The following is a 27956-nucleotide window of genomic DNA, read 5'->3' as shown; positions in this document are numbered from 1 at the left end:
CAACACTTAAATAATAATAACTTACTTTTTATATAAGGGTTGCAGGTCGAAGAAGGTTAACCGCAAAGGTGCAACCTTTACTCAGCTATTTGTTTAATTATTTTTGCAGTACAGTAAAACAAGGCTATAAGAAATCAAAGAACGACAACTGAAAATTTCGAAAAATATATTGAACAGTGCCAAGCAAAGCATAAGAAGAATCCTGACTTAAGACAAAGCACACACCAAAGGAGAAGGGAGTGCCCCTGTTTGGTCAAAGAGAAATAATTAACTGAAATGTTCCCGGGTAGCTAGAGCACTAAACAATCGTAAGATGTTTTGTCTTTTTTACAAGGTTTCTGCACTCACATGTTAGTGAGAGTCCATGGAGGGAACCTACCCAGAATGTAATTCATATTTTAAAAAAGCACTAAGCTCGAATAATGATTAATGCTCAACACAAAGATCCCTTTTTTTAACAAGATGTACATACCAGTGTACACAATACTTATTTTATTGAAGCTGTCTGCCATTTGTCCAATAAACTATGCATTAAAACAAAAATAATGGTCCCTTTCTAGCCATAAAAGTCAAATTAGAGGAACAGGAAATCATACTTCATCATTTCATTCATTCCCACATGTTGGTATTGTTGTATGGGCACATACAAGAACAATAAAATCCAATAAACGTTGCCTGTCGATTAGAGCTTCTATAATATTCTCTGCCTGTAAATGATGCATCAAATCTTCCAGAATATTCTTTTTTTGTAGAGTACGTATGCAATGAGGACCCATAGTGAGGTTGCAAGAAGGTTCTGTGTCAAGTGCTCAGTGTGAGACTGGCTATTCTTCATCTTCCACGAAAAGGGAAAGTAATTTTCAAGAATTTCATGCCCGACGTAAACCAGGATGGAGTTCATTCCTTTAAAAATGGATACAGAATGCAAGTTATTTTGAAAACCGTTACATTTGAGTTTTACTTTGAAATACAAAAGAAGCAAAATCCTCGAGCAAAACCAAGAGGAAATCAAATAGTTTTATAAACGCTCACCATAAAATATTTTGAAAAGTCACTGGAAATGTTGTACTGTGTGGGTCAAAATATTGTTCACAATGCAGGTCTATCTAATGAATTTGCTCCTGAGCGAATCCTCTGCCACAAAACTATCAGCAGCCTTCGAGGGTCTATCGTGTTTCATTGTATCCCTACGAGACATGGCTTAAACTTCGTTTCCAGTGCCATAGCTTGGCAAGTCTCCACAGCCCTTGGTCTCACCAGCACTAGAAATGAACAAAATTACTCACTGTAGTGACTACCTTACTCCTAGTCCATAGTCCCCTTTCCTCCATACTTTTGGGACTTTCCGTCCTGTGGGACGGGACCGGAACACTTTTTCTAAAAAACATCAAATTGAAAAATGTGTCCTTCTCTTTTTATGCAGGGTACCGCACGCAGCTGTAACCCCGCCCTCCTTAGCTCCACCCCGCGCATCGCCCTTCAGTCCTTTTCTATCGCCAGGTCTGAGACCATTTAAGCAATAATAGAGGATACTTATTAGAGGGGACGGCGGGCGGGCGTATGGAGGAAAGGGGACTATGGAGTAGGAGTAAGGTAGTCACTACGGTGAGTAACTTTGTTATACTCCAACGTCCCGTCCCCTTTCCTCCATACTTTTGGGAGATTACCAAGCACTCCTTACAGGATAACCGGTGGATGGAACTCCTTTAATGAAAGAGGTTTTTGAGAACAGCTTGCCCGAACTGAGCATCAGTCCTGGAGCTCAGGACTAAGCAGTAATGTTTCACAAAAGCTGATGGGGAAGCCCACGTAGCTGCTTTGGCAATGGTTTCCCAGGGAACATATTTTTAGAAGGCAATGGCAGCAGCCTTGCCCCACACAAGGTGGGCATGAATTCCCTTCGGAGGCTGAAGGCCCTGAATGATTTACGCCTCAGAGATACAGGAAGCAATCCATCGGGAGATAGTTGCTTTCGAGGCCGGCTTTCTTTTCGGGTCACCGAAGGTCACCAAGAGCTGGGGACAGCTCCAAAGATTAGATGTTCTGTCCAAATAAAATTTAAGAGTTCGCCTTACATCCATATTATGCAGAACCCTCTCGGCATCTGAAAACTGGTATGGCAATAGACTGGTTTAGATGAAAATCTGATACCACCTTTGGAAGGAAAGAAGGATTGGTCTGAAGGACAACCCTGTCCTTGTGAAAGGTGAGAAATGGATGTTCTACTGACAAGGCCTGAAGCTCGCTTACACGCCTTGCCGAAGTCACAGCAATTAGAAAAGCCATTTTCCATTAAAGGAATTTCAAATCCATTGTAGCCATGGGCTCAAAGGGTTTATGGCATAAAGCAGTAAGAACCACATTCAGATCCCACTTAGGATGTGGGGTATGCACATGTGGAAGTGCCTTTTAATGTCAGGGTTTATCAATGAAAAAGAGCAAGAGTACGAAGACAGGTAACCGGCAATAGCCGACAAATAAGTCCTGCAAGACAAGACATGCATGACCGAAGCTGCCAGATGAGAAATGAAGGACAGCACCGTGTCATTGGCAGCTTCTCTGGGGTCCAGCTTTTTTGCTAAACAACAGTGACAGAAACGGAGCCATTTGCTCCTATTCTGAGACCTGGTCGAAGGTTTTCTAGCCACCAGAATGATACGCATATTATCCACGGACAAATTGAATCTTTCTAAAGATTTGAACTCAGGCACCAGGTCGCCAAGCTGAATGATTGTGGGGAGGGGTGCCACATCTGCTGATCGCTCTAGTGAAGCAGTTGGGAATCAGGGGAAGCCTGATCGGTGATCAGACTGACAGATGCTGAAGCTCTAAAAACCAGAATCTGGCTGGCCACCACGGGGCTATGAACAGGAGAGTGCAATTCGACGTGTTCCTGAGCTTGCATAGCGCCCAGCGAATCAGGAGGAGGAGGCAGGAAGCCCTAGGCCCTCCTATTGTGCCACGGAATCTCGAGAGCATCCCCCACGGAAGAGGCTGCGAGCCCGTTCCTGGAAGCATAAAGAGTAAGTTTCCTGTTCGATGAGGTCACAAAGAGGTCCACTACTGGAGTGCCCCAATGGCGAAAAAGGTCATAGAGGATCTCCGTGTTAAACTCCCACTCGTAGCTGACCACTGCTCGCCGACTGAGAGAATCTGCCGTTACATTCAGCTGGGCCGGAATGTGTACCGTCAACAGCCAAACACTGTGCTGAATGGCCCATTGCCAAATCTGAATGGCTAGATCTACAAGGGGAGGTGACCTGCTACCCCCCTGCTTGTTGATGTAAAACATGTATACCGCATTGTCCGTGCGGATGCGGACCATTTTGTTCACAATCCCTGGCTTGAAAGCTTTGAGTGCCAGGAAAATCGCCAGGAGCTCCAGATAATTTATATGAAATTGGCTGTCCTGCGGCGACCATAGGTCGAAAACCTGAAGATGATCCATCGTTGCATCCCACCTGATAAGGGAGGAGTCTGTCGTAAGGGTCACCTGAGGGGAGGGCTCCTGAAAAGGCGCACCCACTGACAGATTTATTTGTTTTATTTATTTTATTTTATTTCACTTATTACACGCCCAGACCCTGGGGTAACACGGCGTGGTTACAGACAGTTTGGGCATTAGTATTGCAGGTGTACATAACACAATGACATTTAAACAAGAAAAATATACAGAAGAAAATATGCAGTGCATTCATGGGCCTAATTTCCACGATGTACAAGTTACTACTGGGAGTCTTCTGTTTCCGTAAATTGTCATGGTGATGTGCTAAAATTGATAACTGCTAAGATTGCTGGAAGAAGACCACCATAGGAGATCTGTCATCATGCAGGGTGGAACCGGAACCATTTTGGTGTCCGGGTCCACTGCCTGAAGCCAGGAGCTCCGAAGAGCCAACTGCTTAAGTCGCACCTTGAGACGCGCAAGGGGAAGAGCAAGAACATATGAGGCCATGAGGCCCAGAAGCCTCTGGAACCACCAGGCGGACATGCTTGACGACTGAATGAAGATTTGACACGTGGTTAACAGATCCGCCATCCTGTCCACCATCAAGTACACTCTGCAGTCGATCGTGTTCCAACAGAAACCCAGGAACATCAGGTCCTGATATTCCTGGGTTTTCCTGACACGCGGCGCCGAGCTGAGACCAAAAGGGAGCACTCAAAACTAGTAGTGTTCCTCTCCCAAGGAGAACCGCAGATATTTCCGATGCGGGCTCCAAATCAGGATATGCATATAAGCATCCTAAAGGTCCACAACGCTGAGCAAGTCGCCCTTCTGAATAGAGGACTCTATTTGGCAGGGCGTAATCATCTTGAATTTCTCTTGGGGAAGAGAAAGGTTGAATTGGGAAAGGTCTAGAATGGTGCGCAGGCCAGCCTGGTTGGGTTTTGGCACCGTAAACAGACAAGAGTAGAAGCCCTCCCCTCGTTCCACTAGGGGAACGGGTTCCACCGCCCTGAGATCTTGAAGCTTTTGGACCTCAGCTCTGAGGGAGGGCTTCCCCGACTGCTGAAAGGGAGGATGGAAGGGTGGGGTAGGGGAGAGGGGCAAGCGCCCGCCCGAGCGATGGACAAAACCCACAGGTCGTCTGTGATGGTTTGCCACGCCTCCAGATGAGACGAGACTCATCCTCCCACCAGAGTATTGTACGAGCGCCAAAAAATATAATTTTGCAGACTTTTCGGCAGAGAGACTACCTGTCCCTGAAAAGGAGGCTGACGACCGAGAGAAAAACCGGGCACGTTGCTGCCTCTGGTGGGAGTTACCCCGCAGAAGATCAGTCCTGCGTGACCTGCGGTCTTGGAACCCTCTGAAGCCTGAAGAGGATCAAGATAGGGACCCAGATCTCTGGGCTTTGACTGGGTCCTTCATGAGCAGCGACAAAGACTTGGCAGTTTGCGTGCTCGCCTTAGTCTTGGTGAGCTTGTCATCCGTTGAAGAATGAAATAACTCTTTGCCGTCAAAAGGCAGGTCCAGAACTTTATCTTGGACCTCCTTCGAAAACTTTGTTGCATGAAGCCAAGCCTGACGAGAGGTCTTCACCCTCAGCATGAGGCCATGAGCCGAGGTGTCAACATGGTGCGCAGCAGCCTCCAGCATATCCTGCGCTAACACCCTGGCGTCTGACAAGCCGCCTTTAAAGTCTTCTAGCCTGTCAACAGGAATGAACTCCTGGAAGTCAGCCAAATCCCTCCACAATTTTATATTCGCTGCCGCCAGAATGAGCTCTGCGTTAGGCTGACACAATTGCATCGCTGAATTGGCAAATATCTTCTTGCCCAAGGAATCAAGTAATTTGTCCTCCTTGAACAGAACGTGAGCCGCAGCTGTGGAAGTCGCAGAGGCCGGCTTGGATTGCAGAGAGCCGGCCGCTACGACCGTCGAGGACGGGAGCGGACATGACGCCAAGGCTACTTCTTCAGAGGTGTGAATCCTGTAACGGGCGTCAATCCTTTTATTTATGTGCAGCCCGGTGTGGGGTTTATCCCAGACCTTGCGGACCTCGGCTAGGACTTCCCTCTGAAGGAACAGGCCGGTGCGCTCCTGTGGAGACAAAGTTAGTGCCCCCGAAAGCACCCCTTCGTGCGGAGTGGATGCCTCAGGCACTGGTATGTCAAGGAGTGACATCATGTCCAGTACCCGGTCGTGCAATATTCGGCCAGAGCGGGGCTGGTCCTCACTGTCCTGATCTGCCAAAGGGTCGTCTAGAGCAGCCGGATCCACCCGCTGCAACGCGACCGGTGTCAGATTGACATCACGCTCTGCCGGAATCTTGTCCAACGGCGACAAAGGAGGCAAAGGCGGAAGAGCTGGAGGAGGGCCGGGAGGCAGAGGAGGTGCTACTGCCGGAGCGACAGGTGCCGTGACAGGAACTGCCGGGGCAGGAAAAGGAGTCTGAGGGCAGATTTCCCTAAAGAGGCCCTTAAAGTACTCCCTCATGGGATCAGAGTTCATTAGACTATGCCATTTCCCATAAAAGGCATCCTCTGCCGAAACCTTAGGCACTGGAGTGGGCAGAGGCCTTTCATGAGGAGCATAACACCACAAACTTAGTGAGGAGGGCTGCCAATAGGGCCCGCCACCAACCGGGTCTACATAGACCAATGGGGCAGATGTAGGAGGAAGCGAGACCGAATGAGGTAGTGACATCCAAGCACGCCAGTCATAGGAAGGGCGGAACGGAGTCACACTGTCACGTGGAAAAGGTTGTCCACCGAAAAGAAGATTCCCAGCACCCGCCGTCGATAGCGTGTGTGTGAGGGAAGAATCCAAAATCGCCCCAGTAGACCACTCGGGAAGGCTCGCCATTTTGTGAACATCTGAGAACTGCGGCACATGTGTAGATGAGGCAGTTGACTCCACAGACTGGTCAGGGGACTTGACTGAAATTTTAGCCTTGACACAAGGATCCTAGGCAGAGCCGGTACTATGGGGCCTTGGATGTTTACTGGACATCCTGTCCCTTGAATTAGCCTCCAAAGGAGGAACCTCTGCAATGCCAGTAACAGGAGTTTCGGTCGACAACCTCTCCCTGTGCCCCCTCAACAGAAGCGGAAACTCCGCGAGCGCGGGAAAGTTGAGTAATCCACCTCACAGACAAGGTCTTAACAGGCCCCTCAGTTCTGTTGGTACACACCTTAGCCTTGTTAAGAGGAACCTCGGAACAGAGTCCGGTCTGAATAGCTCCCCCGAGAGGGGCCTCGAAACCGTGGTTCGGTACAAAAAGCCTCAACAGAGGCCTCAGGGCGCACCCCGCTTCTGTGTGGGAAGCTCCTGACAAGGAGACCTCTGAGCAAACTCCGGTACCCAATACCTCAGCATGACTATGCTGGCTATTAGCACCTGATCGGTGAACCCCGGATTGTGATCCGGTATAGGCAGGTCCCTCGCGGAAACCCTTGGAGAAATCCCCAGTACGCCTATTAGGCCTGTTAGGCACCTCAGGGAAAACCCTGGTAACAGAGCTTTTGAAGCCGCTTCCGCACCTGGAGGAACCCGGGAAGGAGTCCCCCGGCTGGGGTGCCCCGAAAAGTAAGGAACTTACCGGGCGTCTCTTCTTTCCGTCGATGAAGAGTTGGAAATGGAACCTTCTGGAAGATCTCCCCCCACCAACGAAGACGACGCTGAAGTGCCCAGACCGAAAGGGAGTCACAGAAGAAACACAAGTCCCAGCGGTGATCTGGTCCCAGACACTCCAAACAGAGAGAATGGGGACCCACCCTAGCGAAGCGACGTTCGCAAGAGGAACAAGTAGCAAATCCCAAACGAACCGGCATAGATGGAGGACTACGCGACCGCAGAACCGGAGCAGGAGAGAAGGACAACGGGAAGGAAAAAAGGTCTTCCCGGTGATGCAAGTGCGTCCAGCCCCGACCGCGTGGAGAAAAGGACTGAAGGGCGATGCGTGGGGCAGAGGTAAGGAGGGCGGGTTTACGGCTACGTGCGGTACCCCGTGTAAAAAGAGAAGGAGGACACATTTTTCAATTTAATGCTTTTTTACAAAAAGTGCTCCGGTCCCGTCCCACAGGACGGAATGTGCCAAAAGTATGGAGGAAAGGGGACCGAACGTAGGAGTAGTAGGTTTATATTTAATAATGTATGACACGTACAGCATATATGTTATTATGATTAAACAGCCTACTTGTGGAATGAGTGCTTCATGCCTCCCTTGATTGAGGGGCTAGCACATCATATCAATGCCTGAAAAGGTATTCATGCAACACCTAAGGGGATGAACTTGTGTGGTTCCCGAGTGACTAGGTGGAGTGTTACAGACCCCCTCTGCGGTGGTGTAGCTTGTGTGGCAGTGCATAGTCCTCCAAAAACATTGAACTTGTAGTAACATGGGATGTTGAAGGAGAGTGGAGATGGGGCCTGTGGTGAGTTTGCTTACCTTCCCAAGTTTGTATGTGGGGGTAGTAGACTGCCAAGGATGGGGTTGGTCTGGCTGCTATATGATGGGCCTACCCAAGAGTGTATGAGGCAGGATCCCATTGGCCTGCTACCGACCCATAGATGAGTATTCCCACATCCAAGTTCCCTTTGAGGGAGAAGAAAAAATTACTTACCTCTAGGTAATTTTCTTTTTGATGTATTAGTCGTCCCCTCCCCCCACAGATACCTCCTCTTTGATATTCTATCTCCAGTGCCAGCTGCCTTCAGAAACATTTTTGCCACCAGGGTGCGCACTGATGTCGGGGCAAGTACATATGAAGCTACCCTGCCACATGTTAGGGAGAATTCTCTCTTTAGGCTGAATTTCCTAACCTAGTGAGTCCCCCAGCAGCTTTGCTGGATTTCTGGAGTTTGTTTTTTTCCTCCTGCCAAGAGTGAGACTCTTTTTTCTCCCACTCTTGGACATGATTAATGGTATTCCTTTGACTGGTAATGTATTTTATGGGCTATGGGGTCCTTTACTCCATAGGGTCTCATGTGTTTTTACTATGTGTGTTACACAGCACCCTCCGTGCAGTAACAAAGGGGCGTCATAGTGACCCCCCACCCTAGACTCCATACCCTGGGACTGACTACTGTCTCCCAGGGCATGTAAAGTCACCATTGGCTTTACTAGTCCCAAATTATTAACAGAAACCAGTAAAAACCATCATATTGTGGATGTACTGGTCGGGGCAATTCGATTGTCGAGGGGGCACGTCTCCGTCCCCCCTGATCGAGTTTTGGCTGGTGGCAGTGGAAACTACTTTTTATATTCGACCGCAAATATTCTCCTATGGGATTTTCCCATTGTTCGAGGCTACCAACTTTAATTATTTAATTCTCATAGCCTCGAACATACCGCCGGTTTATTTAATTAGTATTAATTCTCTGGTTGGTATTTTTTGCCAAGACTCGATTCTAAAATGGTGTTTGTGTTCTCTTCTGTGACTCCAACCCAAGTTGAGCCCTTTGTTCCACTTTTTGGCGGGCTTCTCCACAGAAGCCTCCAAAATTGGTGCCACTCTGTCTGGGTACCACAGGGGGTACAGGAGGGGGTTTAGGCACCCTGGACCGAGTTACCTAGGTAACTCAGGTCGCACGCTTGTGTGATTGGCCCAAGTGGTGAGCCGGCCGGCTCAACACTTAGCATGTTGATTGACAGCTAGGCTGAGTGAATGGGGGTATGCTGCATAAAAGCAGGGCTTTGGGGACTAGAACTTCAGAAGTCGCCACAGGACCTGAGAATCCAACGAGGGAGAAGCTGAGCCGACCTACCACGACGACACCACCGGTGGAGCCCTGCAGAACTGACTCACCACTTCCCGACAACAGAGAAGATCTCTGTTGCTCGAGAGGCTTCTTCCCCTGACTGGTGGGCACAACCAGTTTACCTTTCTTTCTTCGCACCCCAGCCCGGTTTGTGGTCGAACTGCCCGTGCCAAGCACCCCGGCAGCCGGATAGCCACACACCACTGAACCGCGAATCACCGGACTGCTCCTTGTACCTGAGAAACTCTGCGGCTGGTTTCTTCCCTGGCAGTGCAACGCACTCCTGTCTTCCTCCACGACGAGATCCTCCCTTCCCCCGGACAAAGCACCGACTTGCACCCGCTGCCAGGAAAAACTGCCCCCGCTGGAGCGTTCTCACTACTTTAAGGTACCGTGTCCGCCAGGCCTCCCTTTCTAAAGATTGCTAAAAGGTAATAATAACTCCTTAACCTTCTGGACTGGGCTGGCCGCCTTGACCCTCTAACTGGTCCCTTTCTGTGGTCCAACTCCTTTTTCAACCCTAACAAGACTTTTGTGCACTGCAACCGTGTGACCTTGGACACATTTCGTTTGGATCCTTTGAAAGTGGATCCGGCCTCTTGAACTCTAACTTCCCGGTTTTACTTTGCCTTCCTCTCTTGTTGTGTTCGTGAAAAAGTGTTGGGATCTGTTTCAATTTGTTCTCTGCTTTTCTCTCCCTTTTTAAACAAACTATTAGAGTGCCATCTACGCTAAGTGCTCACCGCTGTCTGAAAATAAGTGGAGCTTTACTTAAGACTTGTCTAATATCCTTTTAAGGGAGTGTATATCTTTTAGTGACCGTGTTTCTGAAATTGCTTATTATTAGTGCCTGTGTGTTTTTCTAGATGTGGTTTTAAATAAATAATTATATCTCTTTTACACCAAGCCCTGGTCAGTGTTTACTTGTTCTATTGTGTGCTCTTGACCTATTGTGAATACTCTGTATACTGCCTAACTCTTCTTGAGGGAAGTCTGACTGCTCAGCCACAGCTACCAAGTGAATCTGTGTGGTACAGACTGCTACCAAGTGGGTTTACTGCCAAACACCTGTAGTCCTAAATCTTTTTTAGTGGTCCCAGAGGGAACTGCACAGGTTTCTGCCTAACACCACATAACCTCAGTTCCACCACTTTTCTCCAGCATTCAGCTGGTTAGAGATTGCAGAACAGATAAGGTGTGTACACTGTCTGCCGAGTGGGGCAGGTTGGGGTGAGCGATGAGAAATCTGTGGGATGAAGGCATAGTCCATCAGAAAGAACATTACCAAGAGGTGCGTAATTCATGCTAATGTATTCCTTCCTCCCATAGATTCCTCATCATTGAGAGACTCTCATAGCAGTACATAATATGCAGTAGAGCGTGAAAAACACCCCTAACCCATATATTATAGGGCTGCTCAACCAAAGCATGCGCCCTGCCCTGTCAAGGAATACAGGCAATAATGTTTGGCAAATTCGTGTAGTGAAGCCTACATTGCTGCTTCACAAATGCACAAAGCAGGGACCCCATATTGCACAGAAGAAGAGGCAGCCAGGCCTCTAGTGGAATAGGCCCCAATTTCCACAAGCACATCCTTCCTAGTAGATTATAGAATTCTAAGATGCAGAGGATGATCCACCTTGACAGGGTCTGTTTAGCCAGAGCCCTGCCAGCACGAGACCCAGCATAACCTACAAAAAGCTGGTCATCTTTCCTGACTTTTCTTGTCCAATGCATATAGAAGCTGAGGGCCTTACCAGATGGCACTGCTCCTCTTTCTTTGAGGGATGATGCAGAGAGAAAGAGTGATCTTCATATGGAGATGAAAATCCCCAACCTTGGGAAAGGAGGACGTCTCACTCTCAAAGTTACCTCGTTGAAGAAGTGATGGCTACAAGGAAAATCACCTTAAGGGTAAGTCTCAACGAACATGGATGCAGGGGCTCAAACAGCGCTCCCATAAGGAAAGTCAAACATAAATTCAAATCCCACAAGGGAACAACCAACTAGCGTGAGAGAAACTAGTTTTAACCCCCTCTATTCCCAAAAACTACATAATAGTGGGGATATTATAAGTTACTCACCGTAGTGACTAACACACTCCTAGTCCATAGTCACCTTAACTCCATCCTGTATGGGCGTCCTTCACTAGGGACGGGAAACAGAACCTTTTTCACCAGAGAAAATGGTCTTCCCCTTTGAATTTAGATGCGCGCGAGGCTCAGCCCTGGGAGCATGCCCTCCCTGACTACACCGACCGCCGCTAGTCCTCAGTCCCCTTTGATGCATCAACAATATTACAATTGCCTAATGACACAGGTTTATTGCGGGGGAGGATGGTCGAACGTATGGAGGAAAGGGGACTATGGACTAGGAGTACGTTAGTCCCAACGATGAGTAATTTATAATTACTCCTACGTCCTGTCCCCTTTCCTCCATACTGTGTGGGCGATTACAACTGAATGCATCCCTGGGGAGGAGCGATGCCCCTCTAAGAAAACAAGTTCTTCAAAACTGCCTGGCCAAATGCTGCGTCCGATCTGGCGGTGGCATCCAAGCAGTAGTGCTTGCAAAAGGTTGATGGGGAAACCCAAGTAGCCGCTTTGCTGATCGTCTGCTATTGGACTTGTCTCTGGAAAGCCACAGCCGAGGCCTTGGCTCTGATGGCGTGGGCGTGCAGGTTTGCTGGCAAAGCCCTGTGTTGCCCCTCATAAGCCTCCTTGATGGCCATCACCATCCTCCTTGCTATGGAATCCTTGGGGGCTTGACAGCCTCATTTTGACCCGCCAAATGTGATGAACAAGGCATCCGATTTACGGAAGCTCTTGGTCCTGTCCAGGTAAAATCTTAGAGCATGCCGGACATCCAGACAGTGAAATACCTTTTGAGCCCCATCCTTTGGGTCTGCAAAGAATGTTGGGAGTACTATCTCCTTGTTAATGTGGAAGGAGGAAACGACTTTAGGGAGAAAAGCAAGGTGCGTCCTGAGCACCACCATGTCCCAGTGAAATGTTGTATATGGCTCTGAAGCCACCAGTGCCTGATTTCGCTGATCCAGCGTGCTGATGATTTAAGGCCAACCAGTAGGACAGTCTTGATAGTAACCAGGCTGATGTCTGCTGATGCCTTGGGCTAGAATGGTGTGTGTGCCATGGCGCCCAGAACCACGTTAAGGTCCCATACCGGGTTTGGGCATTTGACTGGAGGATATAATCTGGTCAGACCTGCCAAAATGCCTTTTAACCACCGGATTGGAAGAGGAGAAAGTGTAATCTCCAGAGTTCTTGTGTGCCTCTATGGCTGCCAGAAACATACGGCAGGTGCCTACCTGCACACCTGAGGGTCTAGATGCGCCGAGAAGGATAGCACATCATCCAGTGAGCACGTCTGGGTATCAATCTTGTTGGTTTTGGCCCAGTGACAGAACCTTGTCCACTTGCTCCTGTACTGACTCCTGGTGGAGTCGCTTCTTGCCCCTTGTATGATAGCCAGGTTGTTCTGTGACAAGTGCAAATGCTTCAGAGTGATCTGTTCAGGAACCAAGCTGCCAGGGATAACTTCTGCAAAGAGGGGTGAACCTCTGTGCCCCCCCTGCTGGGATAGTAAGTGGGATGGTACCAACGGTAGGTGTACCGGGGCTGTTCCGCCAGTCGGAAAAGTTCCAAGAACTGTTAGGGAGAATTCTCTGTAAAGGCTAATTTCCCAAACCTAGTGAGTCCCCCAGCAGCTTTGCTGGATTTTTGGGGTTTATTTTTTTCTCCTGCTAAGAGTGAGACTCTTTTTCTCCCACTCTTAGACATGATTTGAGGTGTTCCTTTAACTTTTATGTGTTTTATGGGCTATGGGGTCCTTTACCCCATAGGGCTTCATGTGTTTTTGGTATGTGGGTTACACAGCACCCTCCGTGCAGTAACCCAGGGGTGTCGTAGCGACCCCCAAACATAGACTCCATACCCTGGGACTGACTACTGTCTCCCAGGGCATGTTAAGTCACCATTGGCTTTGCTAGTCTTAAATTGTGAACAGAACCAGTACAAACCATCATATTGTGGACGTATTGGTCGGGGCAATTCGATTGCCCTGGGGTCTGTTGCTCGAGGGGGCGCTGTCCAGTCCCCCCGACCGAGTTTTGGCTGGTGGCAGTGGATACTACTTTTTATATTGGACCGCAAATATATTCCTATGGGATTTTCCCATTGTTCGAGGCTACCACTTTTTAAAATAGCCTCGAACATACCGCCGGTTTATTAAATTAATTTAAATTCACCGGTTGGTATTTTTTGCCGAAAACCGGTTCCAAAATGGCATTTGTGTTTGCTTCTGTGACTCCAACCCAAGTCGAGCCCTTTGTTCCACTTTTTGGTGGGCTTCTCCAAAGAAGCCTCCAAAAGTGGTGCCACTATGTCTGGGTACCACATGGGGTGTGGGAGGGGGTTGAGGCACCCTGGACTGAGTTGCCTTGGCAACTCAAGTCGCAATCTGGTGTAATTGGCCAAGTGGTGAGCCACCCGGCTCACCACTTAGCATGTTTGAGTGACAGCTAGGACAGATGAATGGGGGTTTTCTGCATAAAAGCAGGGCTTTGGGGACTGGAACTTCAGAAGTCGCCACAGGACCTAAAGAATCCGAGGAGGGAGAAGCCGAGCCGACCTGCAACGACGACACCACCGGTGGAGCCCTGCTGAACCGTCTCACCACTTTTCCCGATGACAGAGGAGATCTCCAGTCCGGAGAGTCTTCTTCCTTTGACTGGTGGGGATAACCAGTTTGCCCGTCTTTTTGCCTTCCTGGACCATCTCGTGGCCGCCTTGCCTGTGCCAAGCACCCTGGCAACCGGAATACCACGGTTTACCACTACCGCGAAGAAAAGGCTAGTACCATGTAACCGGAAAACTCAGCGGTTGCTTTCTTCCATGGCAGTGCAACGACCTTCATCTTTCCTCCACGTGGAGACCTCCTCTTCCTCTGGACGAAACACCCGCTGCCAGGAACAACTGCCCCCGCTGGAGCGTTCTTCCCATTTCAGGTACTGTGTCCGCCTGGCTTCCCTTGCGACAGATCGTTCGGGGTGACAGTAAATCCTCGATTTTCTAACGTGGGTTAGCCTGGGGCCTGTTAACTAACTTTTCCTGACTTGATCTCAATCTTTTGTGAACTATCTACAAAGACTCTTTGGGCATAACCCCACTGTGTGATCCTGGACACATCTCGCTTGCTCTCTCTAAGAGTGGGCCTGGCATTTGAACTTCCTTGCTCTCCAGTAGACTTTGCCTAACCTGCCTCACTGTGGTTCTTTGAAAAGTATTGCAATTGTGTGCTTTCATAACTCTGCCTTTTCCCTCCCTTTTTCTATAACTTATTAGAGTGCCATCTTAGGTTAAGCGCTCACCTCTGGCTGAAAATAAGTGGTGTTTCTCACTAAGACTTGTCTAATAAGTAATTACGGTTGTATATATATAATAGTGACTGTGTGTTGAATTTACTTACCTCTTGTTGTGCTAGTGTAATTTACAAGTGTGTCTTTAAATAAATAATTATATACTTTTACACCAAAGCTCTGGTCAGTGTTTGCTTGTGCTACTGTATCTCTGTACCTATTGTGTATACTCTATATACTGCCTAACTCATCTTGAGGGAAGTCTGACTGCTCAGCCACAGCTACCAGGTAAATCTGGGTGGTACAGACTGCTACCAATTGGGTTTACTGCCAACCACCTGTAGTCCTAAATCTTTTGCAGTGGTCCCCAAGGGAACTGCACAGGTTTCTGCCTAACACTGGTGTACAGCGGTGGGATTTGTATTGATTATACATTTTAGTGTGCTTATAGATACCTTAGTGCAACTAACCACAAAGCTTAGCACTAAAGAAGTTATTTTCTAAACCTGTCAACTATGGAAAGTTATAGTCAATAGTCCCTTGCTACAAAAACTGCTGATTGTTTAAGAGTTCTCTGTAAGCATAAGAATCTCCTAACTAAAGGCAAGAAAATGGAGCTAATAGAAAGGTTGTTAGCAAACCAAAGTCTGGATGGTGGTTCAGAGGAACCTACCACTCCAGCAACTGTAGATAACAGCAATGATATTGATATGAATGTTAGTATTGATAACTTTGAGACAGAAGCAGAAGAGGAGGGTGAAGATGATAGAGTTATCTCCCCTGGGCCTCTACCTGCCCTGCCAGCTGTACCTACTGGACCTTTACCAGGTCCCACACTTAATCCCCAATATATGGAACTAGAAAGAATGAAGCTTGAATTAGAATTCAAAATAATTAGTGCTCAAACAGAACAACGGCACCAAGAACTAAGGCTCAGAGAAATGGAGCTCAACCATGAGCTAGAAATGAAAAGATTGTCTGTGGAAAGTGCTTCTCTCTCCGAATCCTCTAGGAGTTCCAGTCCCAAAAGACCCCGGATGCCTAAGGCGTTGGTGGGTATGTATGAGCCTAAGTTGGATGTGTTGGATTGGTTGAGTTTGTTTGAGTATAATCATGGGCTCCAGAACATTACAGGAAATGAGTTACTTTCCTGGTTGTTCTCTGGGCTCCCCCCTGTTGCAACTGATGTGCTAATGGAGTTGGGGTAGGAGGATAAGAAGGATTATGAATGTGTGAAGCTGGCTTTGATAGCTAGATTTGGGAAGACCCCTTCCCAGTACCTTAAGAGGTTTAGGACCCTCAAAAAGCATGATGGTACCCCTTGGGCTACCTGGGTGAGTGTAAGTTTGAAGAACTTAGAGGGATGGATTAAGGGTTACAAAGTGAACACCTATGAGGGAATGAATAATCTTGTGATGTTGGAGTCAATTTATGATGCCTGCTCTCCTGAGCTCAGACAGCACTTGGCTGATTCAAAGGAATTAGATTCCAGGAAACTAGCTAAGGCTGTTGACTTGTGCGTTGCCAACAGGGCTACTCACAAGGACTCTGGGGTAACTCAGAAAAAGGATGAGGGGAAACAGCCAAAAAAGGACTCCAAAGAGAATTCTAATAATTCCAATCCCAAAGAGGGCCCCAAACAAAACAATAAGGGTAAACCAAATCAGGGTAGTGTACCTTCTGGTGGTAAACCGGAAGGATGTCAGAGCAAGCAACCATTCCAGAAAGCATTTGGTAAATGCTATGTTTGTAGCTCGCCTGACCATGTGAAAGGAGATCCCAGATGTAAGGGTAAACCTTCAGGGGTCCAGCTTGTCTCCTTAGTCTTCGCTCCAGAGGAGGAAGTACAAATGGCAAGTGGAAACGTTCTACTGCTGGCTGATGAACCCATTGGAATCTCAGCCAGTGTTTCTTTAGTGTCTCTGGGTCTGTGGGAACAACAGAATTTAGATGTCTATAACTCTATCCCAGATAATACTAAAGAGTATTATAAGGACAGTGTCCAGGTGAATGGTCAGGAGACTCCTGCCATTAGGACACTGGGGCCAACATAACTGTGGTGGATAAATCTTTTTTTCAGGCTGAGGGTGTTGCTGAGGCACCCAAACGCCTCACCAAGTTAGCTGGAGGGCCTGTGCAGATGCTTCCCCAATTACCAGTTCTCATCCAGTGTAATGACATGACTCTGAAGATACCTGTCAGCATACAAAGTGAGGTACCAGGAAGGGTTCTGTTGGGTAATGACCTGAAGACTCTTGGAGTAGTGTCACATACCCCCAGACCTCCTAGTAAAAGTTTACAGGAGCTCACCAGACCTGCAAGTGAGAGAACCATGAGAGGTACTCCCAAGGAGATGATGAAGAAAGATATCACTCCTACTCCACTGGAGTTACAACTTGCTATCACTGAACAAAGAGAAGCAAAAGGGAAACCCAAGGCTTCAGGGAAACAGCCAACAGCAAGCACTCCAGTGCTGCCAACAAGGACATCCCCTAGGTTGTCCAAAGTTACACCTGTAACTCCACCTCCACCTGAGGCTGAGAGGGAGGGACAACCCTGTGTGGTTGAACTAGACTCTGAAGAAAAGCTAGTGGAAGGCCAAGAACTCATTGGAGATCTGGATCCTGTTGACCATCCTGAGCTGCAGTCTTTACTGGCAGAAGGTGGACCCAACAGGGCAGGCTTCAGTAAGGGACAGAGAGAATGTCCAACTCTGGAAGGTCTTCGCCAACAGGCAGCTTCTCAGGCTGATGGGCAAGAGCCTGGGAAGTGTAGGTTGCACTGGGAAGATGGCCTCTTCTACAGTGAACCAACTGAGTCTGCACCTGGAGACTACAAGCGGCTTGTAGTACCTCAAGAAAACAGACAACCGTTCTTGCAACTGGCCCATGAGATTCCTTTGGCTGGTCACCTGAGTTTCAAGAAGACCAAGGAAAGGCTCTCACTGTACCTTTATTGGCCAAAGATGGTGGCTGAGGTAGATAGGTTTTGCAAGAGCTGCCATACCTGCCAGACTTCTGGTAAGGTTGGTTCCAAGAATGTGGCACCTTTAGTGCCTCTCCCAGTTGTGGGAGTCCCATTTGAGAGGGTAGGGATTGACATTGTTGGTCCCCTTGATCCCCCAACCTCCTCAGGCAAAAGGTTTATCCTTGTTGTAGTAGACCATGCTACTAGGTACCCTGAGGCAATTCCTATGATTACTGTTACAGCTCAGGCTGTGGCTACGGCCCTCCTTGGTATTTTTACCAGGGTTGGGTTTCCTAAGGAAGTAATCTCTGACAGGGGGTCAAATTGTATGTCCCACTACATGAAAGCCATGTGGAAAACCTGTGGAGTTACTTACAAGTTCTCTACCGCCTACCACCCTCAGACAAATGGGTTGGTAGAAAGGTTCAACAGAACCATGAAGAGCATGATAGGTGCTTTAGAAGATCCCCTTAAAAGAAAGTGGGACCTTCTATTGCCATGCCTTCTCTTTGCTTATAGAGAAGTCCCTCAGGAGGGAGTAGGTTATTCTCCCTTTGAACTTCCTTATGGCCATCCAGTCAGAGACCCATTGGCCCCGATTAAGGAGGGGTTGGAGAGTGCTCCTTCCCCCAAGCCAGTCAGAGTGACTGACTACGTGATAGGTCTCCGGAGGAGAATGTCACAAATGATGGCAGAAGCTAGTGATAACCTGAAAGCTGGACAAGCTTTGGTCAAGCATTGGCATGACCAAAAGGCTAACATGGTTGAGTTCACTCAAGACCAGCTAGTTCTAGTTATGATCCCAACAAGGCAGAGGGCCTTGCAAGATAAATGGATGGGACCCTTCACAGTTGTGGGTAAACTTGGAGAGGTGAACTATCTGGTGGACTTGGGCAATCCCAAGGAGGCTCCCAGAGTCTTCCACAACAACCGACTAAAGGGGTATGTCTCCAGGCCTGAAGTATGAGCCTTGCTTCTAGCTTCAACAGAAGAGGAAGAAGAGAGTGAAGCTATCCCTGATCTCTTCAGAGGCTTACCCTTGGACGAAAAGATTGAAGGAGTAAATCTCTCTTCAAATCTGACACCTGAGCAACAAGAAGAGTGCAAAGCTATGTTAAATCAGTTTGCCTCTCTGTTCTCACTTTCACCAGGCTTGACCCCTTGGGGACAGCATGATATACTCACTGGTGACTGTCTGCCAGTCAAAAGCAGAGGATATAGAATGTCAGAAAATGTAAGGACCCACATCAAAGGGGAGGTCAAGAAGATGCTTGATCTCGGGGTAATAGAACCCTCTACTAGTCCATGGTCTAGCCCAGTTGTGTTAGTACTAAAGGCAGGATCCAAAGAATTGAGATTCTGTGTGGACTATATAGCTCTTAATGCAGTCACTAAGACTGATGCCCACCCTTTGCCAAGGACAGATGAGTGGGTGGATAGACTTGGTTCAGCCAAGTTCCTCAGCACATTTGACCTTACGTCAGGCTATTGGCAAATAGCCCTGACAGACCATGCCAAGGAGAAGACTGCATTTTCTACCCCAGTTGGCTTATACCAATTTAAGGCTATGCCTTTTGGATTGAAAAATGCACCTGCAACATTCCAAAGGATGGTAAATCAGGTTCTGGCTGGGATGGAGGATTTCTGCATGGCATACTTGGATGACATTGCAGTATTCAGCCAATCCTCGGAAGAGCATGTTAACCACCTAGGACATGTTTTGCAAGCTCTTGGACAGGCCAATCTGACCATAAAGGCAAGTAAATGCCAAATTGGTCAGAGTAAGGTGGTCTACCTTGGGCATGAGGTAGGAGGTGGCGAAATAAGGCCTTTGCTCAGTAAGATTGAAGCTGTGCAAAATTGGACAACACCTACTACTCAAACCCAGGTGAGAGCCTTCCTAGGCCTCACTGGGTATTACAGGAATTTCATAGAGAACTATGGGACCATAGCTTCTCCACTGAATGTAATCTCCTCTCCAAAATTCCCTAAGAAGGTCAAATGGAATGAGGAATGCAATCAGGCCTTTGAAAACCTGAAGAAAGCTCTTTGCCAAGCACCAGTATTGAGAGCTCCTGACTATCACCAACTTTCATTGTGCAGACAGATGCTTCTAATGTAGGTATAGGTGCAGTCCTTAGCCAACTGGATGAGAAAGGTAGGGAACACCCCATTTGCTTCATCAGCAGAAAGCTGAAGGATCCTGAGACAAGGTGGGCAACTATTGAAAGAGAATGTTTTGCTATTGTGTGGGCACTGAAGAAGTTTAGGCCATACTTGTATGGTTCTACTTTTGTCATTCAGACTGACCACCAACCCTTGAGATGGTTGATGCAAATGAAAGGGGAAAATCCAAAACTATTGAGATGGTCAATCTGCCTGCAAGGGTTTGATTTCACCATTGAGCACAGGTCAGGGTGTCGCCACCAAAATGCTGATGGTCTCTCTAGGATGTATGTCATAGACTAGAGGTATGAGATTCATCCAGGAGTGGATTAAATCCTCCATGGGGGGCGAGTGTTAGGGAGAATTCTTTGTAAAGGCTAATTTCCCAAACCTAGTGAGTCCCCTAGCAGCTTTGCTGGATTTGTGGGGTTTATTTATTTCTCCTGCTAAGAGTGAGACTCTTTTTCTCCCACTCTTAGACATGATTTGAGGTGTTCCTTTAACTTTTATGTGTTTTATGGGCTATGGGGTCCTTTACCCCATAGGGCTGCATGAGTTTTTGGTATGTGGGTTACACAGCACCCTCCGTGCAGTAACCCAGGGGTGTCGTAGCAACCCCCAAACATAGACTCCATACCCTGGGACTGACTACTGTCTCCCAGGGCATGTAAAGTCACCATTGGCTTTGCTAGTCTTAAATTGTGAACAGAACCAGTACAAACCATCATATTGTGGACGTATTGGTCGGGGCAATTCGATTGCCCCGGGGTCTGTTGTTCGAGGGGGCACTGTCCAGTCCCCCCCGACCGAGTTTTGGCTGGTGGCAGTGGATACTACTTTTTATATTCGACTGCAAATGTATTCCTATGGGATTTTCCCATTGTTCGAGGCTACCACTTTTTAAAATAGCCTCGAACATACCGCTGGTTCATTAAATTAATATAAATTCACCGGTTGGTATTTTCTGCCGAAACTCGGTTCCAAAATGGCGTTTGTGTTCGCTTCTGTGACTCCAACCCAAGTCGAGCCCTTTGTTCCACTTTTTGGCGGGCTTCTCCACAGAAGCCTCCAAAAGTGGTGCCACTCTGTCTGGGTACCACCGGGGGTGTGGGAGGGGGTTTAGGCACCCTGGACTCAAGTCGCACTCTGGTGTGATTGGCCCAGTGGTGAGCCGCCCGGCTCACCACTTAGCATGTTTGAGTGACAGCTAGGACTGATGAATGTGGGTTTTCTGCATAAAAGCAGTGCTTTGGGGACTGGAACTTCAGAAGTCGCCACAGGACCTAAAGAATCCGAGGAGGGAGAAGCCGAGCCGACCTGCAACGACGACACCACCAGTGGAGCCCTGCTGAACCGTCTCACCACTTTTCCCGACGACAGAGGAGATCTCCAGTCCGGAGAGTCTTCTTCCTTTGACTGGTGGGGATAACCAGTTTGCCCGTCTTTTCGCCTTCCTGGACCATCTCGTGGCCGCCTTGCCTGTGTCAAGCACCCCAGCAATCGGAATACTACGGTTTACCACTAGTGCGAAGAAAAGGGTAGTACCTTGTAACTGGAAAACTCAGCGGCTGGTTTCTTCCCTGGCAGTGCAACGACCTTCATCTTTCCTCCACGTCGAGACCTCCTCTTCCTCTGGACGAAGCACCGACTTGCACCCGCTGCCAGGAACAACTGACCCCGCTGGAGCGTTCTTCCCATTTCAGGTACTGTGTCCCGCCTGGCTTCCCTTGCGACAAATCGTTCGGTGTGACAGTAAATCCTCGACTTTCTAACCTGGGTTAGCCTGGGGCCTGTTAACTAACATTTCCTGACTTGATCTCAATCTTTTGTGAACTTTCTACAAAGACTCTTTGGGCATAACCCCTCTGTGTGATCCTGGAAACATTTTGCTTGCTCTCTCTAAGAGTGGGCCTGGCATTTGAACTTCCTTGCTCTCCAGTAGACTTTGCCTAACCTGCCTGACTGTGGTTCTTTGAAAAGGATTGAAATTGTGTGCTTTCATAACTCTGCCTTTTCCCTCCCTTTTTCTATAACTTATTAGAGTGCCATCTTAGGTTAAGCGAACACCTCTGTCTAAAAATAAGTGGTGTTTCGCACCAAGAAATGTCTAATTAGTAATTAGGGTTGTATATATATAATAGTGACTGTGTGTTGAATTTACCTACCTCTTTTTGTGCTACAGTAATTAACAAGTGTGTCTTTAAATAATTATATACTTTTACACCAAAGCTCTGGTCAGTGTTTGCTTGTGCTAATGTATCTCTGTACCTATTGTGTATACTCTATATACTGCCTAACTCATCTTGAGAGAAGTCTGACTGCTCAGCCACAGCTACCAGGTAAATCTGGGTGGTACAGACTGCTACCAATTGGGTTTACTGCCAACCACCTGTAGTCCTAAATCTTTTGCAGTGGTCCCTAAGGGAACTGCACAGGTTTCTGCCTAACAAGAACCAAGGTCTTGCTGGCCACCAGGGGGCTATCAAGATGAGCCGAAGCCCCTGTGACTCCCTGACCTTGCAGATGACCTTGTGAATCAGCGGAGTGGGGGGGGAAAGTGTATGCATTCATATCATTACACGGAATCTGCAATGCACCCCCCAGCAATCCTATGCCTTGCCCCAGCCATGAAGCAAACTGATGGCATCTCCTGTTGCTCACGGTTTCAAATTGGTCTACCTGATGGGTGACCCCATCTGTCGAAGATTCCCCTCAGGACCTACCCATTCAACGGCCACTCGTAGTTGTCGATCCCCAGTCTGCTGAGCCTGTCCGCTTCCAAGTTGGATTCCCCCGGAAGTTTGACTGCTGACAAACGGATGCTGTTAGACAGTGCCCACTTCTAAATGTTGATGGACAGCCTGCAGAGAGGCGGGGAGCAGGTACCTCCCTGCTTGTTGATCTAATACATACAGGTGGCGCTGTCTGTATGTAGACTGACCGGCTGCTGATAATGGAGAGGATCACTATGAAAGCCAGCCAGAGGGCCATCATCTCAAGCCAGTTGATGTGTTCCAGCTGCTACATGACCATACAACAAAGACAACTGTGCTCGTCCAGCGTAGCCCCCATCCCTCTTGGGTCGAGTCTGTGGTAATGGTGATCTCGGGAGAGGGCTGCCTGAATGGTCTGCCCACTACCAGGTTGGTCTCCGCACTCCACCACTCCAGGTCTGAGTGTAGGTGCTGTGGTATGCTGACTAGGGCTGCCTGGAAGCCAGTCTCCTTATTCCAAGAGGCTGTGAAATGCAGTTGCAGCCTTCTCACTCATTTTGAGTCTTATGTGTGGCACAGCCAGGAGACAAGCCGCCATTATTCCGATCAGGTGGTGGTAACACCATGCTGAGATCACCGGTCTGCTGAGAAAATGCCTTGTGGCCTTCTGGCACAGCCAGGGGACAAGCCGCCATTATTCCGATCAGGTGGTGGTAACACCATGCTGAGATCACCGGTCTGCTGAGAAAATGCTTTGTGGCCTTCTTGATCGCTGTGATTTTGTCTGCCGAGGGGAAGATTGTCTCTGTCCCAATTCAGCCCCAGCAATGTTAAGGACTGAGTGGGGAGTAAGTGCGACTTCTTGAGGTTGATAGAGAACCCCAGATCGTATAGCATGTGCATGCATGCTGAAGCCGTGTGACGTACTGCCTCTGGAGACTCTGCTTGAATAAGCCAGTCGTCGAAGTATGATGTGATGTGATGTTATTTATAACGCGCTTAATACCCAGAGGTTTCTAAGCGCGGACCCGGGGATCGAACTTGTGTTACTCCATGATGCATTGCTTCCAAGGCGATCACGTTGACACTGAGCTATCCTCCCGAGACTATGGCTAGAGCTAGAGATGGTGGCCTTCCGACCCTGAGCAGGGCTGCTACCTAGTTCATTAACCTCGTAAAGACCCATGAGGCCGAGTTGAGGCCAAACGGGAGGAACTTGTACTGAAAATGAAAGCCCATGATCCTGAACCTCAGGAAGGAACGATGGGGCTCCCAAGTAGGGACGTGCAGGTAAGCATTCTTCAGATCCAGGGAGCAAATCCAGTCTCCCCCACACAGAGTCTCTGCAATAAGCGCTGTAGTAACCATCTTGAACTTTTGAAGGGGTAGGGAAAGGTTCAAGGAAGAAAGGTCCAGAACAACTCTCAGGCCGGCCTGGTTCTTCTTCTGAATGGCGAATATACGGGAATAGAAACCCATGCCTCGGTGGTAAGCTGGAACCTCCCCCACAGCCTGACTTGTAAGGAGTGAGCAGATTTCTGCCAATAGAGTTGCCGTCCCAATCTGAGGGAGTTGAGGGGAAGAAAGAGGAAATGGAGGGATTGGCAAGTGGAATCCCGTGGAGAGCACAGAGAGGATCCATGGGTCAGCGAACCTTCTCTGCCACGTGCCAGAAGTGCAGGGCAAGCCTGCCCCCCACCGGAGACTCGTGTATCTGGATGACGTCATCACAACTTTTTACCTTCTGAGGCTAGTGCCTGGGAGGGGGACTGGAAAAACCCCTGGTGAGAGGCTTTGTGCAGCTTGCGCCTGTGCTGACTAGGAGACCGGTCTGGTTGTCTGGCGCATCTCTCCTGAAAGCCCCTGAAGCCACCAAAAGTACGTGCTCTATCTGAGTGCTGGTGACTCTGGCTATGGGCCTTGGGCACTGACTTTGGCAGGATTGACAAGGATTTAGCTGTCTGAGAGCTATTCTTCTTTTTGGCAAGTTCCTTGTCCGTGGTAGAGTGGAACAAGTCCCCCCCCCATCAAATGGCAGGTATATAATACACTCCTGCACGTCAGAGTTAAACTTGGTCGCCTTGAGCCAAGCTGTCCTCCTCGTATCGGTGGCGATACAGATCGCTCTACCTGCTGTGTCGATGTGAGCCACTGTAGACTCCATGATATCTTGGGCCACAATTTTGCCCTCACCCAATCCGGCCCTGAAGCGCGCCTGACTCTGCGCGGGGAGCTCTGGGAGTAAGTCTGCAATCTCCCTCCACAGCTTTTGATTCACTGCTGCCAGCATAGCGTCAGCATTGGCCTGGTGTAGATGGAGTGTGGCATTAGAGTAAATCTTTTTGCTGTATGCTTCTGATAGCTTTTCCTCCAGGAGCGCTGACTTTGGACCCGCTGACAAAGACTGAGACTTGGAGTAAAGGGAGGCTGCAGCTATAACTGATGAATGCAGTTGAGGGTGCACCAAAATAATGAGCGAGTCTCCTTCTGCAAGCCTATACTTGGCATCCAGGCATTTATTGGTAGTCTGCGTTCAGTGAGGCTTCACCCATCCCTTTTTGGCAAGGGCTTCGACATCCTTTTGCAGAGGGATGCCAGTTCTTTTGGCAGGGCGAATGGTCAGCACTGCAGCCAGAACCCCCGCCTCGGGTTGCTCGACTTGAGGCTGCAGAACCCCCAGGTATTCTGCTACATCCACCAGCCTTAGCTGACGAGGGAGTATCCGGGTCCTCTTCCTCGTCTGTGTCACCCGCTGTGTCGGGTCTGGAGCTGACGGAGGCGTGCTGGGTGCAGGCTGCTGTGGCGTACTGACTGGCAGTGCCGGGGGCTGCTGCAGAGGCTGTGCTGGAGGCGGAGCCTGCATGACTGGTGTGAGCGTGGGAACCAAGGGTTGAACAGGTACCGGGGCCTGCAACACCGTCGAGCCTGAGGTGGTGCCGGGGGTAGCATGACCTTGATGACCCCCCTGAGGATGGTGCCCATCTGTGGTGATTTCATGAGGGTAAGGAATTTTTTTAATTTATTCTCGCATGCTGGGGAAGGGCCTGGAGGCATGGGAGCTGTGCCCTGTGGTTGCTGAGTTCTTGGCGGTCCTTGGCCCACCCTGCTGGGAGCTGCATACCTCCCCTTTGCAGGTGTGGTTGGGTATGACGTGGACCAGGTCACTGGGGTAGTCCAGTCCCACCTAGATGTGCATTCCCATGCCTGCTCTTCAGAAGGAGGAGGCTCTGGGCGAGCCGCCATCTTGTCTGGCCTGGTGGCCATTTTGTCATGCCCCGCGCCACATGCCTTCGGCATGATGCTTGAGGAGCCAGCCCGTCTCTGCCTGTACACTTAGAAGCAAAGACTCAGACCTTCCCTGCACCTCAGGTAGAGACATCGGAGGTGGAGTACCCTCGGCCATGATGCCGGTAGTGCTGGTTGTAGGCGCCTGTTAGGCAGAAACCTGTGCAGTTCCCTTAGGGACCACTGCAAAAAGTTTAAGACCACAGGAGTCAGCAGTAAACCCAATTGGTAGCAGTCTGCACCACCCAGATTTACCTGGTAGCTGTGGCTGAGCAGTCAGACTTCTCTCAAGAAGAGTTAGGCAGTATACAGAGCATACACAATAGGGCCTAAAATACATTAGAACAAGCAAACACTGACCAGAGCTTTGGTATTAAAAGTATATAATTATTTATTTAAAACACACTTATGAAAATACACTGGCACTAATATATCAAGCAAGTTCAAACACAGTCACTATAAGTATATACACCTCCCTAGTTAATTATTCAACAAGTCTAGGTTAAGACACCACTTATTAACAAAACAGAGGTGAGCGAGTAACCTTAGATGTCACTCCAATTATTCGTTAAAACGGGAGAGAAAAGGCAGAGCATGGAAATAACAGTACCAACACTTTTTAAGAACCCCCAGCAAGGCAGGAGCCAAAGTTCATAGGTCAGGCCCACTCTTAGAGAGAGCAAGGCTGAATGTGCCCAAGATCACACAGTGGAAATGCACTCGAAGTCTTTGCAGAAAGTGTCAAAAGAGGTTGGATCAGTTCAGAAAGATAAAGTTAGAAGGTTTGGAGGCCAACCCAGTCGGAAAGTCAAGGATTTATGGGACACCTTGGATAGTCCGTTGCAAGGGAGGCCAGGCGGGACACAGTGCCTTAAATGGTGAGAACGTTCCAGCGAGGGCAGTTGTTCCTGGCAGCGGGTGCAAGTCGTGGCTTCGACCAGAGGAAGAGATGATCTCGACGAGGAAGAAAGCTGGAAGTCGTTGCACTGCCAGGGATGAAACCAGCCGCGGAGACCCTTTTATTCGCGGTCAGTGGTGAAGCGTGGCTATCCAGCCGCCGGGGTGCTTGGCACGGGCGATTCGACCACGAGACGTCCTAGAAGGCGAAAAAGGCGAACTGGTTGGTCCCACCAGCTCAAAGGGAAGAAGACTCTCCTGGAAGAAGATCTCCTCTGTCGTTGAGGAAGTGGCGAGTTCTTTACAGCAGGGCTCCACCGGTGGTGTTGTCGTTGTAGATGGCTCAGCTTCTCCCCTCTTCGGATTCTTTAGGTCCTGTGGCGACTTCTGAAGTTCCAGTCCCCAAAGCCCTGCTTTTATGCAGAAAAACCCCCATTCAATAGCCTAGCTGTCACTCAAACATGCTAAGTGGTGAGCCGGGCGGCTCACCACTGGGTCAATCGCACAAGAGTGCGACTTGAGTTGCTGAGGCAAATCAGTCCAGGTGCCTAATCCCCCTCCCACACATCCTGTAGACCACAGAGAGTGGCACCATTTGAAGGGCACCTTCTGTGCAGAAGCCCGCCAAAAAGTGGAACAAAGGGCTCCACTTGGGTTAGAGTTTCAGAGGCGAACACAAACGCCAATACTGGCAAAAAGACCCAACCGGGGAATTAATATTAAATAAATAACCCAGCGGTATCTTTAACATTGCACCAAAAAGTGCTGCGTTTAAAAACAATGGGAAAATCCCATAAGAAATATTCCGGTGGACTATTTCGTGTGGTATCCACTGCCACCAGCCAGAAACTCGACAAGGGGGACTGGACAGTGCCCCCTTGGAAAACAGACCCAGGGGCAATCGAATTACCCCTACCAGTAGTTCCACAATATGAAGGTTTGTACTGGTTCTGTTCACAATTTGAGACTAGTAAAGCCAATGGTGACTTTACATGCCCTGGGAGACAGTAGTCAGTCCCAGGGTATGGAGTCTATGTTTGGGGGTCACTATAACACCCCTGTGTTACTGCAATGAGGGTGCTGTGTAACACACATACCAAAAACACATGAAGCCCTATGGAGTTAAAGACCCCATAGCCCATAAAACACATTCACTGTCAAAGGACATTCTCAAATCATGCCTAAGAGTGGGAGAAAAAGAGTCTCACTCTTAGCAGGAGAAAGAAATAAACCCCAAAAATCCAGCAAAGCTGCTGGGGGACTCACTAGGTTTGGGAAATTAGCTTTAACAGAGAATTCTCCCTAACAGCGCCCCCTCGGGTATGATCCCTGTAGTAGA

General features: G+C 48.8%; 1 protein-coding gene across 1 annotated transcript in view; it reads right to left on the bottom strand.

Moving 5' to 3' along the window:
- Positions 1–149: 149 nt before the first annotated feature.
- The window catches only part of HGSNAT (heparan-alpha-glucosaminide N-acetyltransferase), a 2225524-nt gene continuing 2197717 nt past the window's right edge, over positions 150–27956 (bottom strand). Inside the window, exon 18 of the mRNA XM_069637664.1 lies at positions 150–903. Within this exon, the coding sequence (XP_069493765.1) occupies positions 722–903 (182 nt within the window). The 3' untranslated portion in view covers positions 150–721. The remainder of the gene's footprint in view (positions 904–27956) is intronic.

This window comes from Ambystoma mexicanum, chromosome 14 (assembly GCF_040938575.1).
Source record: "Ambystoma mexicanum isolate Mex_15411 chromosome 14, UKY_AmexF1_1, whole genome shotgun sequence".
Classification (NCBI taxonomy): Eukaryota; Metazoa; Chordata; class Amphibia; order Caudata; family Ambystomatidae; genus Ambystoma; species Ambystoma mexicanum.
This window is presented reverse-complemented; position numbering and strand designations above follow the sequence as displayed.